Source organism: Salvelinus namaycush, chromosome 16, assembly GCF_016432855.1.
Source record: "Salvelinus namaycush isolate Seneca chromosome 16, SaNama_1.0, whole genome shotgun sequence".
NCBI lineage: Eukaryota > Metazoa > Chordata > Actinopteri > Salmoniformes > Salmonidae > Salvelinus > Salvelinus namaycush.
In genome coordinates this window covers 664,661-680,453 of record NC_052322.1, presented here as the reverse complement: position 1 = coordinate 680,453, position 15,793 = coordinate 664,661, and the positions used below count along the sequence as shown (strand labels likewise).

The 15,793-nt window shown below is 43.2% G+C and overlaps 1 protein-coding gene across 1 annotated transcript in view; it reads right to left on the bottom strand.

The window, feature by feature from the left end:
- Positions 1-2,218: 2,218 nt before the first annotated feature.
- The window catches only part of LOC120060838 (serine/threonine-protein kinase SBK1-like), a 25,949-nt gene continuing 12,374 nt past the window's right edge, over positions 2,219-15,793 (bottom strand). Inside the window, exons 2-4 of the mRNA XM_039010257.1 lie at positions 6,140-6,378; positions 3,430-3,632; positions 2,219-3,058 (exon numbers count right to left, since the gene is read on the bottom strand). Of these exons, the coding sequence (XP_038866185.1) occupies positions 2,219-3,058; positions 3,430-3,632; positions 6,140-6,378 (1,282 nt within the window). The remainder of the gene's footprint in view (positions 3,059-3,429; positions 3,633-6,139; positions 6,379-15,793) is intronic.

Sequence of the window (15,793 nt, the reverse complement as noted above, 5' to 3'; positions counted from 1 at the left end):
GCAATTGCTATGAGAACTCATGGCTAGCAGGGCAGTGTTGTTAATAATACTGGTGTTGTTGCAGAACGACTAGACCAGCCAATTATGTTTGATGTTTCGGGAGTGGACAGGAGCTGACAAATGAACCATGAAAACACTGACTGTCACTATAGCGACAGGGATGATGGGCTGTCATCGGGGAAAGGAAAGAAGGGAAGGGTGGGACACGCACAAACACACCTGTCTGACATAACAGTAGCAGCAACTTAGCCGATAAATAGAGATGAACGCTTGATAAAGCACACAGTGTGCTTTTCAGATGCTTACATCATTTTTTTTTTTCACTAGCTGAGACTCTCGCGGTTTGGCGGCCTCAATTGATCATCAGCCCACAGCATGCCAAAGGGGGGAGAGAGGTCATCCTACCAGACAACACAGAATGGCTCAGAGACTCAAGTGCAGGAGAAAGACAAGCAGATGGGGAAGGGAGGAAGAGAGCGAGTGAGTGAGAGATAGAGAAAGATGAAGGTGAAGGACGAAGAGTGGGGGAAGATTGGTTGGCTGGGAGTTTGAGGAGCCTGGAGCGAACATGGGATCTATGATCAATTGTATTGGAATTGCTTTGGTAAAGTTATACAGGATGCATGTGCGCAGTAAAGCAGTAACTCAGTAAAGTACATGATTTAATTGAGTTGAATTGACAGAGGAACGGGACTATTGATGGTTAAGATGGGCTAAAGTCATGATGCGGTCACAGTGTTCAGAATGTGCTCAGGGAGAGACATCACACAAGTGTTAAACAGTACTATTCCAATAGGCCCTGGTCCGATCCCAACCATACTCTAAAGGCTGCTACTGTCCACCCCATTTTTGGCACCATAATGCACCACTATAGAGCATTATAATTTTAGAATGTTCATATACTGTACATGTCATATTATTTTTGCTACATTCAGTGCATTGATCCCTGTTACCTCCTTAAGTAGTAAACGATATTAATAGAGCTACATGGTTGAACTACCTGACAATAATACAGTGTGGCGCTTAACATAGTAAATATCTATAATGCACTGTTTTTAAATTCTCCCCTTTACAAAGAGATTGTGTTTTAGTTGTTCAAACACCACCACCCACCGACACCCCCCCCCCCCCCAAACACACACACACAGCAAATATAAAATAAACACTCCCTCTATTCTATAACAGTTTCCAAGCATTTGAATGTCAACAGAAGCAATAATATATTTTCTCATTTCTTTTCACATTGGAAGATGCCTGTATGAACTAATTAGGCACTGTTACAGAATGAAATGTGTCCTTTTAAACAGTGGTCTACTACAGGAAATCACCTGTAACCCTCAACAGGAAGTTACTCTGAGACAGGAAGTAACCACTGAGATGTTCTGAGATGTCTGACAGCAGGGTCCTGTCTCAGTTCAGACTAGTCTAGATGAGCAATGTCCCATTGTCATAGTAACTGCTACATTGGAGAGTCACCTTCACATATTTTCACCTTTTGAAAAACAATTCCTTCTCCCCTATGTCCATAGCCATTTTCACACTTTGGAAATGGCCGGAACTGCTGTGGAATCCCATTCGTTCAGCGATATGTCAGTTAGATAGAAGATCAGTTTGACCTATTGGATCGCTGGCCCTCTGATCAGCTAGTTTTCTAAAGCATGTCACTAGATCAGCTAAGGTTTGGGCCTCCCCAGGTCAAAGGTAATTATGTATATAGAGAGAGAAGCAGAAGAAGAAATATAAAAATAAGAGAAATTCGGGAGAAAGGAGGCAGAATGGAAATGTGTCGTCAGGGAGCATTGAGTGTTTCTACTGAACCCAATGTTTAGAATGGCTAGAACTGTTTCTATTAGCATCATTAGCAGTGTTCATGTGTGTACTAAGAAGCAAAATAGCTGAACAGTGGAGCGAGTTGCCGTGAAAAAAACGACGTCAGTCAGTGGACTCTTGAATGTCGCTTCTCCAACTCAGAAAACAGTCTAAGGTCACAAATCAAAATAACAAACGCATGCGCTAGTGATGACTTGTCCAAGAGTGTACTGCCGTGAGTGCTGATACCAATCTGTGTCACAGTCAAGAATTCGATATTTGGCTTCTTCTCGGCAGCGCTCTAATACGTCAACCTTTAACTCCAGTCAAAATGGCCGTTACAAGTACCTTGTGCAGGTTCCTATCGCCATGGCAACGCCCACAGATACCGCTGCTCATCCAGTCTCTGTCAGACACAGATCTCTATGGCAGTAGCCATCACCATCTGGCCCTTGGTCTTCTCTCGACCCAGAGAAGAGTGGTGCTGGCCAGGAGACTCCTCCTGAGGGGAGTGGGGGTCAGAGAGGATGCTCCTCTTCAGGGGCGCTGGGCGCAAGAGGGAGGTCGTTCCTGGGGGAGTGGAGGGCTCTGGGTGTCTGTGGGAACGCAATGAGGAGGAGGACAAAGAGGTTGAGGTGCAGCCTGCAGGGCATACACCAGATGAACTGGACCTCTCGCCTCGCTTGGCTCGGCAGGAGGCACGGCGTCGGAGCTCGCTGACCAGCTCGTACTTGACAAAGCAGAAGACGTCCTTCACGCCGCATCGCTTCTCAGGTTCGGCAGCTAGCAGCCGCTTGAACATGCGCAGGGCGTCGTCAGTGAAGCGGCGCCACTGGGATGGGTAGGCCGCCGTGGGACACCCCGCCCGCTGCCAGCGCCGGAACTCCTCATAGAATGCGTCAGTAGGCAGCGCTGCCTCCCAGGGGAAGTTACCGGTCAGCATGCAGAAGACAAGCACTCCGAACGCCCAGATGTCCAGACTGGTGGTCACCAGGAAGCCTTCGGCACGACTGGCGCGGCACACCTCCGGCGCCGTGTACGGGATGGTGCCACTCACGCGCTTCACCCGGCAGCCCACTCTCCGCGTCATGCCGAAGTCAGCCAGCTTGACGCGTCGGCACTCGCGGTCGAAGAGGAGCACGTTTTCGGGCTTGACGTCACGGTGAACCAGGTTCTTGCTGTGCATGAAGTCCAGAGCCAGACCCAGCTGCTGCATACAGCGCTTCACCATCTCCTCCGGAAGACCCACCTACAGGGAGGAGAGGAGGAAGGAGTGAAGAAAGAGAAAATGGTGTTAGTTTTACATTTTACAGTAGGGGAGGAAAACGAAGTACAATAAATGAAATGAAATGAGAAAGAAATAGAAGAGGTGTAGAGGGACTAAAGTGGGACAAAGAGGCTCTTGTTAAGCGTTATATTGCACTCATCTTTAACAACCTGGAATAAGAACCTTTGAGTCTGGGTACCAGTCCCTCCACTGAAATTAAACGAGAGCCCTACAGTACACTAAGGCTCCAATCCCAGAACCACAACGCTTTGAAACACTGTGCTTGATTGGCTTGGGTGTGGGAGAACAGTGATTGGTGTGGAGATAAGTACGATCCAGTGCCAGTACAGTACCTGGGGAGGAATGATGTCGAACAGGTCTCCAGCGGGGGCATACTCCTGTCCAAAGACGTAGCTATCCTCGGTCTCGAAGAGTACGTCCAGGACTTTGATGATAAATGGGCTGCAGCTCAGTGTTCCCGTCAGGCTGTACTCCCTCAGGAAGCTCTTCAGCTTCGTCTTGCTCTTGGTCACAAACTTCAGAGCCATTTTGGTGCCTGATATGTACACACAGTGATGGACAGAATTAATGAATGAATACTTTAATGTCCAATAGGGAAATGTGTTTGGCAACATTTCAGAAGATAGACAGAAGATAACACAAAAAAAAAATGGCGGATTGGAAGGGATGCTGACAATTACGTTGATGGAAGCTACAATCTGCAATATTAAAGCTGATCTACCCCCTTTAAAAAAAGTGATCACAGACCTATGTTACAAAAGACATATCATGCAATTATTTTTGATCACCATGCCCATGCACGCACACAGAAGCAAGCACACACCTGAGTTAATATCATTACAACAACTCACATACTGTATCAACATTCTGTATAGCAAGATTATTATCGTTTTTTTTAATATGAGTTTTTATTTCTATTAGTGTTGGGACTTGTATTTGGAATTCAGTTTAGTTTCAATTCGTTTTTAGACATGTTTCAGTTGTATAAAGTAATTATTATTTCATTTTTATATTATTACGTTACAGTTTTAGTGTTAGAGACAGAAAGTATACGTGAGCCAGGCTAGGAGCCATTTGTGTTGTATAGTTTTTGTGTGTGTGTTTTTTCCAGGGGGCAGCAATACATAAGGTGATAGATCAGGTCATAGGTTGGGTTAGGTTTAAAGGGGCAATCAGCAGTTGCTTCATACATTTTTTACTTAAATTAATGATATTGATTCTTGAATAATATAATGTATAAATGCCTCATGAGCTTAGTTAAACTGTTATTCCCCATCAGAACCCAAAATATAAGCTTGTTTTACTTCAATGTTTATAAACAAAGTAAATGTAAACAAACACTGTAAAGCCTTAAAGCATGGTTAAAAATAGAATTTTGATATCATGGATGGTCAGTTCTTGTTTCCATAGCGCTGCCTATGAATTTAAAAGTGGTTACATTTCTCCAGAGCCATCCCTCAGCTTGTGGCGGGGAAAATGCTTTGTTATTTTTCTACTGCTGATTGGCTCTTTAAATGATCAAATAAATATCAATGTGACTAGGATTTAAAAGGAACAGTGCTGAAACTGGTGCAAAAAAAATATTGTGGAAGGAAACTCTCTCTCGCCCATATTTACACCAATCCAATGCTTTTTCACCTCAGTAGGACATATAAGAAGAATCAAGTTAGCAACCTAACGATTTTTTCTAGTGATAGTGATGTCATCTCGGATATCCCAGACCTTGAAGTATTATAACCGGTCTTTCTAGAGAGACTAATAGGGATACAAACTAGACCTATTTGAAACATTGGTATCTCCTGGCAGCATTTACCCGTCAGATTCAGTAGCTTGAAAACCCCATTAGATTTTTTTCCCCAAAGCTTAGAAGAAAAACTAAAATGTTATTTTAAATAGTTTCAGTATTGTTTTAGTTTTTCAAACTGGTTTGTTATTATTTTATTTCAGTTTACTAAATAGTTTTTTCATGATTACTTTTAGTTTCAGTTTATTATTATAACCTCGCTGTACAGTATCAGAGAAATATCTTAGGCAAGGCAATATGAACTTAACTGACATGTATTAAGTGAATTGAACTAAATATGCCTGTTCTATCTGATGATTCTGTGTATCTGATACGATTCGAATCTGTTATTGTTTTTATTTTATTCTGCAGTCTGAACAGCCAAAAAGCACATGGAATCGGATATTTCAAGCCACATTTCAAACCACCTTCGTAGGTGGTTTGAAGTCAGAAATCTGATTCCTGGCCATGTGACTGAATGGTCAAATCTGATTTATTTGCCCTCAAGTGGTTTTTAGACTCTTATTTGGCATATCTTGACGTTTGCTAGCTACTCTGTGACAGTTTGACAAGAACATGTGGTAGATAACTGACTTGTTAATTGTTTTTTAAAAACTGAACGTGCTAGAACGTGCTAGAAAGCTAAACAGCTACTTAGCTGCCTAGTTGACTGTTTAGGCTAGCCAAAATGGACTTATTTTGAAAGTTGGATCATCATCCTTTGAGGCGTTGAAAGTGTTCTTACCCTATGATTTTGAACATTCAAAGCAACTGGGAAACGTCCATGGCAGGCATTGTCACCTTAGCTTGCTACATAACTTCTGAGTGACGTAAGAGGTGCATGAGCACCACCACCAATCAGCCTACACCACTGCACACATACTCGTCATTACTATGACAACTATGGAAGCCTTCTCAGAAAATGACTGCGGTCTGAACACACACAAATCCGATTTGGTCACTTGTAACTTGCTGTTTGGACAATCAGTAGTCCAAAATGGATTTGAAAAACAAAACTGATTTGAGCATTAAGGCCTTCACTTTTACCTAGTCGAATGCCCTCTTCAGCTTAATGGCATGTAACCTTGTAATTAACTTTCAACCTGAAGAGCCCTTTCACCCTGACATCTTACACTATGGTGGCCTTTGACCTCACAATGCACTGACACTTTAGTGTCCTTTTTCATTGACATGTAAACTCTATGGAAACTTTTGCCGCCAACAATGTCCCTTCACCACACCCATGCCCTCTGACTCACCCTGTGTGCGGTGTGCCACCAGGTCCACCTTGCCATAGGTGCCCTTGCCCAGCTCGCGGATGTGCTCGTAGTGTTTTGCTACGTCTGCACCCGGCAGGGAGGTAATGGCCAGGGCCTGCATGTCCTCCACAGGCACCCCTCCACCACCGCAGTAGCCCACCTTGGAGTTGGGAGAGCCTCCACCACCCACCCGGCCCGGCCCCAACAGAGACAGGCTCACCTTGACGCTGTGGGGCAGACTAGGGACAGAACAGAACACAGACAGACAACATAACATTCATGTGTCTGAGACAAGAAAAACTGTGTTACGCTAAATACAGCAGGCTTATTGGCAATAACACACATAAATGTGACAACTTGACCTTGAATGTCATTCAGTGTGTGTGGCCCAATGCTCTAACCACTAGGCTACCTGCAGTAATAAAGTCTCTGTATCAGCCTGAGAGAGAAATGGCCGGCTCTTGGCAATGTTCCTCAGGTGGTAAAAAGCTATTTTGGTCACATTTCTAATATGTGACTTGAAATTTTGTTCAGAATCTAAAATAACACCTAGGGTTTTTTTACCTGGTGTTTTATCTTTATTGCCTGTGAATTAAAATATGCTGCTTGATTCTCTCTGTGCTTTGGCTCCAACAATAAGTACCTCGGTCTTGTCTTGATTTAGCTCGAGGAAGTTGTGAGCCATCAAAGTATTTAAATCACTAATACAGTCTAATAATTTATCCGTGGAGCTAAAATCCTCTGGTGACACAGAAATGTAAAGTCGTGTATCGTCTGCGTAGCAGTGAAAATCAATGCTGGGCTTTCTGATAATGCTGCCAAGAGGTAACATATAAAAACTGAACAGTACCGGACCCAAAATCATACCTTGTGGAACGCCACATGTGTTATGTATTTTCTCTAAGTTATGGTCACCAAGGGTAACAGAAAACTCTTGACTGGTTAAATAGGTCCTAAACCAATTTAGAACTGGACCGGAGAGGCCAACCCAACTCTCCAGTCAGTCCAAAAGGACATCATGGTCAACAGTGTTGAATGCAGCACTTAAATCTGAGAGTACAAGGACAGAGAGCTGTTTGGTATCTGTGTTGGCCTGTAAACAGGGATTGATTAACAACAGATTGCACTTCTTCAGATATGCAATTAAAAACAGTTTTGAAGAGAGTGTTAGGTTCGAGAAGGCAGGTAGAAGGCTTAAATTGTGATATCCTTTTCCTGAGCATATCTGTGTCAACCAAGGAAAATACATCCATAGTGCCGTTGCGTGGGCACATATCAAACTTCTCATCAGTTCTTGCTTGACTGATACCTAGCCTAATGTTGGTTATCTTATTTCTGAAATATGCCGCAAATTCACATTGGTTTGCGGGGTAGAATTTATCAGGTCATCAATGGTAGAGAAGAGCCCTCTTAAGTTATACTGATTAATAGTGATCAAGACAGAAAAATGTGTCCGTCTGGCATTTCTAATTGCCTTGTTCTATATGCCAAGTTGCTCTCTCAGAATATCATAATGAACCTGCAACTTTGACTTTCTCCACTTCTGCTCTGCATTTGCAATTTCTCTTTAACTGATTAGTTTCCTCACTCATCCAAGGGGCTCTCCATTTGGATGTGGCCTTTTCAACTTTACTGGAGCTATGACATCAATAGTTGCCCTTAGTTTGCTATTAAAGTTATCAACTAAATCCTCACATGAAGAAGGCAGAATAGGTGGTGGAGTACTGTTCATACACTCAATAAAATCTGTAGCAACTTCAGAGGTAAGATAGCGTTTCTTAATAATGCGTTCAGTATTACACTGTGCTAAGGGCAAAACGTTTTTTTAAATACACAGTGGTGATCAGATAAAGCAACATCAACAATAGCGCATATGTCAATTAAACTAAAATGTCTTAACTGGGAATATTGAAGACTCATGTTAAAAGGAACCACCAGCTTTCATATGTTCTCATGTTCTGAGCAAGGAACTCAAATGAACACTTATGGGAGATTCTGGAGTGACATTTGAGACAGTGTTTTCCACCACCATCAACAAAACACCAAATTATGAAATTTCTTGTGGAAGAATGGTGTCACATCCCTCCAAAATAGTTCCAGACACTTGTAGAATCTATGCCAAGGCATATTGAAGCTGTTCTGATGGCTCGTGGTCACCCAACGCCCTATTGAGACTATGTTGGTGTTTCCTTTATTTTGGCAGTTACCTGTACGTAAATAATTATGCCCCGTACACATCGTGATGCATTTCCTTACACCATACTGTATGTAATCTTCAAGCAATCTTGTTCCTCTACTGGACAGAGACCAAAGGGAGAGTTTCACAACCCAAGACAAGATGGAAGAGAGCCTAGTCTCTCGTTTATCATATTTACTTAGGGAAAATATGACCTTTTCATTCACGACAGGAGAAACATATTGTTTCAGTTGATAATAAAACATGTTTAGTTTAGTGACTTTTACCACAACTTGTTTCTCTAACTTTCTAGCAAGTTAACCTAGCTTACAGAGCAGCTAGCTAGCTAAAATCTAAGCTAGGTTGAAGATAATTTAGCTAGCGACCTCCACCTAATAATCATCCAAAACAAATGTCATTGCCATCACATTAAACTAAAACGGCAGGCAACAGTAATATAATTGGCTTAATTAAGGATCAGACCCTTTTTGTTTTAATTGCCTAAAATGACAGCCTGTAGCTCAGGACCTGAAGCAAGGATATGCATATTATTGATACCATTGAAAGGAAACACTTTGAAGTTTGTGGAAATGTGAAATTAATGTAGGAGAATATAACACATTAGATCTGCTAGAAGATAATACAAAAAAAAAACAATGCGTTTTCTATTTATTTTTTTGTTCATCATCTTTGAAAGGCTAGAGAAAGGCAATACTTTCAGATAGGAGTCCAGGTGTAATTCTAGTTTGAGAAACAGACGCCTCACAAGTCCTCAACTGACAGCTTCATTTAATAGTACCCGCAAAACACCCGTCTCAACGTCAACAGTGACGAGGCGACTCCGGGAACAGGAGTATATCTTTCCCGTCCAACTAATTTAAGAAAAACTATTCGACTCTGGGATGCTGGCCTTCTAGGCAGAGTTCCTCTGTCCAGTGTCTGTGTTCTTTTGCCAGTCTTTGTCACGTTCGTCGTAACATTTAAGTGAGGAGGACCAAGGCGCAGCGTGATAACAATACATTCTTCTTTAATGAAAACGAAACGAACACTATACAAACTAATCAAAACAACAAACAGACGAACGTGAAGCTATACAAACAATAAGTGCAGACACTGTCAACTTCCACATAGACAATCACCCACAACCTACCTAACGACTATGGCTGCCTAAATATGGCTCCCAATCAGAGACAACGATAGACAGCTGTCTCTAATTGAGAACCAATCCAGGTAATCATAGACTTACATAAACACCTACAATGAACACAACCCCATGAACTCTACAAACACCCCCTAGACAATACAAACACCCTAGACGAGACAAAAACACACAAACATCCCCCATGTCACACCCTGACCTAACTAAAATAATAAAGAAAACAAAGATAACTAAGGCCAGGGCGTGACAGTCTTAATCTTTTGTTTTTATAGGCCAGTCTGAGATATGGCTTTTTCTTTGCAACTCTGCCTAGAAGGGGTCTAAAAACAAAAGATTAAGATGGGCAAAAGAACACAGACACTGGACAGAGGAACTCTGCCTAGAAGGTCAGCATCCCGGAGTCGAAGAGTTTTTCTTTAATGAGTTGGACGGGAAAGATATACTCCTAACACCCGAACAGGCCCTCATCCCCGTCATTCGCTGGAGAAGAAAACTGAGATTTTGTGGAAAGAGATCAGGGTGCCTTGTGAGGATCTACGTGATCTTCCTGTCTGGGTTGGCGCCGTGGCGGAGATCATTGTGGGATATACTCGGCCTCGTCTCAGGATGGTAAGTTGGTGGTTGAAGATATCCCTCTAGTTGTGTGGAGGCAGTGCTTTGGCAAAGGGGGTGGGGTTATATCCTGCCTGTTTGCCCCTGTCCGGGGGTATCATCGGATGGGGCCACAGTGTCCCCCGACCCCTCCTGTCTCAGCCTCCAGTATTTATGCTGCAGTAGTTTATGTGTCGGGGGCTAGGGTCAGTCTGTTATATCTGGAGTATTTCTCCTGTCTTATCCGGTGTCCTGTGTGAATTTAAGTATGCTCTCTCTAATTCTCTCTTTCTCTCTTTCTTTCTTTCTCTCTCTTGGAGGACCTGAGCCCTAGGACCAGGCCTCAGGACTACCTGGCATGATGACTCCTTGCTGTCCCCAGTCCACCTGGCCGTGCTGCTGCTCCAGTTTCAACTGTTCTGCCTGCGGCTATGGAACCCTGACCTGTTCACCGGACGTGCTACCTGTCCCAGGCCTGCTGTTTTCAACTCTCCAGAGACAGCAGGAGCGGTAGAGATACTCTTAATGATTGGCTATGAAAAGCCAACTGACATTTACTCCTGAGGTGCTGACTTGTTGCACCCTTGACAACCACTGTGATTATTATTATTTGACCATGCTGGTCATTTATGAACAATAGAACATCTTGGCCATGTTCTGTTATAATCTCCACCCGGCACAGCCAGAAGAGGACTGGCCACCCCTCATATCCTGGTTCCTCTCTAGGTTTCTTCCTAGGTTTTAGCCTTTCTAGGGAGTTTTTCCTAGCCACCGTGCTTCTACACCTGCATTGCCTGCTGTTTGGGGTTTTAGGCTGGGTTTCTCTACAGCACTTTGAGATATCAGCTTGATCAGGCGACGAGTGGCTAATCTGCCTTTGTACTCCGTACTGCTAGCTAACGTTCAATCGCTGGAAAATGAATTTGACAAATTAAAAGGACGTATATCCTACCAACGGGACATTAAAAATTGTAATATTTTATGTTTCACCGTGTTGTGGCTGAACGACGACATTAATAACATACAGCTGGCGGGTTATACACTATCGGCAGGACAGAACAGCAGCCTCTGGTAATACACGGGGCGGCGTCCTATGCATATTTGTAAACAACAGCTGGTGCACGATATCTAAGGAAGTCTCAAGGTTTTGCTCGTCTGAGGTAGAGTATCTCATGATAAGCTGTAGATCACACTATTTACCTAGAGAGTTTTCATCTGTATTTTTCATAGCTGTCTACACTAAAACAGCACTCAATGAGCTGTATACCACCATAAGCAAACAGGAAAACGCACATCCAGAGGCGGCGCTCCTAGTGGCCGGGGACATTAATTAACGCAGGAAAACTTAAATCAGTTTTACCTAATTTCTATCAGCATGTTAAATGTGCAACCAGAGGGAATAAAATGTTTTTAAAAACTCGCCCTGCATTTGGCAAATCTGACCGTCATTATATCTTCCTGATTCCTGCTTACAAGCAAAAATTCAAGCAGGAAGCACCAGTGACTCGGTGTGTAAAAAAATGGTCAGATGAAGCAGATGCTAAACTACAGCATAGTTTTGCTAGCACAGACTGGAATATGATCCGGGATTGAGGAGTACACCACATCAGTCACTGGCTTCAACAATATGTGAATCGATGACATCGTCCCTCAGTGACTATGTACATACCCCAACCAGAAGCCATGGATTATAGGCAACATTTGCACTGAGCTAAAGGCTAGAGCTACCGCTTTCAAGGAGCAGGACTCTAACCCGGAAGCTTATAAGAAATCCCAATATCACCTCCGACGAACCATCACAGGCAAGTGTCAATACAGGACTAAGATCGAATCCTACACTGGCTCCAACGCTCATCGGATGTCAAATCAAATCAAATTATATTTGTCACATACACATGGTTAGCAGATGGTAATGCGAGTGTAGCGAAATACTTGTGCTTCTAGTTCCGACCATGCAGTAACATCTAACAAGTAATCTAACCTAACAATTTCACAACAACTACCTTATACACACACAAGTGTAAAGGAATTAATATGGATATGTACATAAAAATATATGAATGAGTGATGGCCGAACGGCATAGGCAAGATGCAGTAGATGGTATAGAGTACAGTATATACATATGAGATGAGTAATGTAGGGTATGAAAACATTATATAAAGTGGCAGGGCTTGCAAACTATTACAGACTACAAAGGGAAGCACAGCCGAGAGCTGCCCAGTGAGACAAGCCTACCAGACGAGCTAAATAACTTCTATGCTCGCGTCGAGGCAAGCAACACTGAAACATGCATGAGAGTTCCGGACAACTGTGTGATCACACTCTCTGCAGCCGATGTGAGCTAGACCTTTTAAACAGGTCAACATTCACAAGGCCGCAGTGCCAGATGGGATTACCAGGACGTATACTCCGAGCATGTGTCTGACCAACTGGCATGGGTCTTCACTGACATTTTCAAACCTCTCCTGACTGAGTCTGTAACACCAACATGTTTTCAAGCAGACCACATAGTCCCTGTGCCCAAGAACACTAAGGTAACCTGCCTAAATGACTACCGACACATAGCACTCACGTCCGTAGCCATGAATTGCTTTGAAAAACTGGTCATGGCTCACATCAACACCATTATCCCAGAAACCCTAGACCCACTCCATTTGCATACCGCACCAATAGATCCACAGATGATGCAATCTCTATTGCAATCACACTGCCCTTTCTCACCTGGACAAAAGGAATACCTATGTGAGAATGCTGTTCATTGGCTACAGCTCAGCGTTCAACACCATAGTGTCCTCAAAGCTCATCACTAAGCTGAGGACCCTGGGACTAAACACCTCCCTCTGCAACTGGATCATGGACTTCCTGATGGGCCACCCCCAGGTGGTAAGGGTATGTGTTGTTTACCACACATCCGCCACACTGATCCTCAACACTGGGGGCCCCTCAGGGCTGCGTGCTCAGTCCCCTCCTGTACTCCCTGTTCACTTATGACTGCACGGCCAGGTACGACTCCAACACCATCATTAAGTTTGCCAATGACACAACAGTGGTAGACCTGATCACCGACAACGATGAGACATCCTATAGGGAGGAGGTCAGAGACCTGACCGTGTGGTGCCAGGACAACAACCTCTCCCTCAACGTGATCAAGACAAAGGAGAAGATTGTTGACTACAGGAAAAGGAGGACCGAGCACCCCCCATTCTCATCGACGGGGCTGCAGTGGAGCAGGTTGAGAGCTTCAAGTTCCTTGGTGTCCACATCACCAACAAATTAACATGGTCCAAGCACACCAAGACAGTCGTGAAGAGGGAAGAACCTATTCCCCCTCAGGAGACTGAAAAGATTTTGGCATGGGTCCTCAGATCCCCAAAAAGGTTTTACAGTTGCACCATCGAGAGCATCCTGACGGGTTGCATCATTGCCTGGTTACGGAACTGCTTGGCTCTGACCGCAAGGCATTATAGAGTGTAGTGCGTACGGCCCAGTACATCACCGGGGCAAGGTTCCTGCCATCCAGGACCTCTATACCAGGCGGTGTCAGGACGAAGGCCTAAAAATTGGTCAAAGACTCCAGACACTCTAGTGATAGACTGTTATCTCTACTACTCATGGCAAGTGGTACCGGAGCACCAAGTCTAGGTCCAAGAGGCTTCTAAACAGATTCTACCTCCCCATCTAGGATGCTGCTACTCTGTTATTATCTATGCATAGTTACTTTAATAACTCCTACCTACATGTACATATTACCTCAATTTGGGGTGGCAGGTAGCCTAGTGGTTAGAGTCTTGGGCCTGTAAACGAAAGGTTGCGAGATGAATCCCCGAGTTGACAAGGTAAAAATCTGTTGTCTGCCCCTGAACAAGGCAGTTGACAGCCTAGGAACAGTGAGTTATTGTAATTAAGAATTTGTTCTTAACCCACTTGCCTGGTAAAATAAAAAATACAAATTACCTTGACATCGGTGCCCCCGCACATTGAATCTGTACCGGTACCCCCTGTATATAGCCCCACTATTGTTATTACTGCTGCTCTTTAATATTTGTTATTCTTATCCTTACTTAAAATGTTTTAACTGCATTGTTGGTTAAGATAAAATACATTTTTAAAAAAGGGGGCTAACTGACATACCCAAATCTAACTGCCTGTAGCTTCAGGCACTGAAGCAAGGATATGCATATATTGGTACCATTTAAAAGGAAACACTTTGAAGTTTGTGGAAATGGGAATTGAATGTAGGAGAATATAACAATAGCTCTGGTAAAAGAAAATACAAAGAAAAAAAAACCCAGTTTTTTTTTCTACCATCATCTTTGAAATGTAGCAGAAAGGTCCCTGTTCCAGCCATCACGCTGGTTGTAATTCCAATAGTGTCCACAAGATGGCAGCAGGGCATGTGCAAAGTTTCAGATGGGTAACTTGAAGTATGAGCGAGCTACACGACATTTAGTGTGAAGTCACCCAGGTACATTTGGGCAAATTGTGAAAGAGACACATGCATTCATATTACATTTTTTCTGCAAGAATATCATCAAATCTGTATACTTGGACTTTGATTTAGCTGTCCAGTATTAGTAGCCATATTATAAGTTCAACATTTGCAAAACAACCAGTTTTCATAACTCTGAATATTCTTATAATTTTTGTCCAAAATGAAAAGGTATGCTGTTGTACAAGGTTAGTAGCTACATTTTACGACAGATACATGGTTTACCAGATACTCCCGTAAAGCCCAGCTCATTGGCTATCTAGCCAGCTTTGTTTGACCCCAATTGGGGCTTATTTGACAAAGGTAGAGTCGTTCAAGTGAAGACCGTCCGCGTCATCGGCCTGCCATGAAGGCGTCGCTCTCTGACCAAATATGGTGACCTATAGGATATACTACACCCCTAATGATATAGTGAAGTCTCGTTACGTTCTAGGATCTCTTAGGAATACATACGAATGCGATTTGACTGGTTGAAACAACGTTTAGGGTGAGATTTCACAGATTCCTCTGTGTATACAAAATCGATCGTGCATGCTATATGAACCTTTCAGGATACGAAAAGGATTTGATCTAACAAAACAACACTTGATGTTATCTCTGGGACCTGAAGGAGGGCGTGGGGTGGGTTGGGTATATGGGTGAGTGCTTGGGAATCGACGTGGGTGGACTGAGGTAGGGAAGGGACTGGGGGGTGTTGTGTGGATGGAAAGGTGGTTGGGATATGGTCAAATCTTTTGGTACTTACAACGATGTACATTTTGTAAAACTTCAATATAAAAAAAATATATATATACAAGAAAAAGATGAGCTAATTGAATAAAAGGTGGACCTAACAAACAAAGAAACTAACGTATTAATCTTGTCACTGTGTGTGACTGTTTTTTATGTGCTGTGGGTTACGTATTGATTAAAATGAGGAATTAAAATGAGGAATTCTTACAGATCAATATTGCTGGCAAAACGTAATTAAATATTGCTAAGTTATGTAGCTATAGTGTGGTATATATGTATATAATCACCAGAGAGTGCAACTACTGCGTAGGCAACCCATAATATCAGACACGAGACAAGCTGGCCTGAGCGCACGAGACAATGTTGGTGGGAAGCACAGGAGACAAGGACACTGACACAGTACACTTTATGCACGTTCCACAAGGGTGGCTTCATATAGCCTATAGCAGGAGTTCAGCAACCTTTTTCATAATGGAGTGCCAGTTTAAAATTGAAACTACCATTTC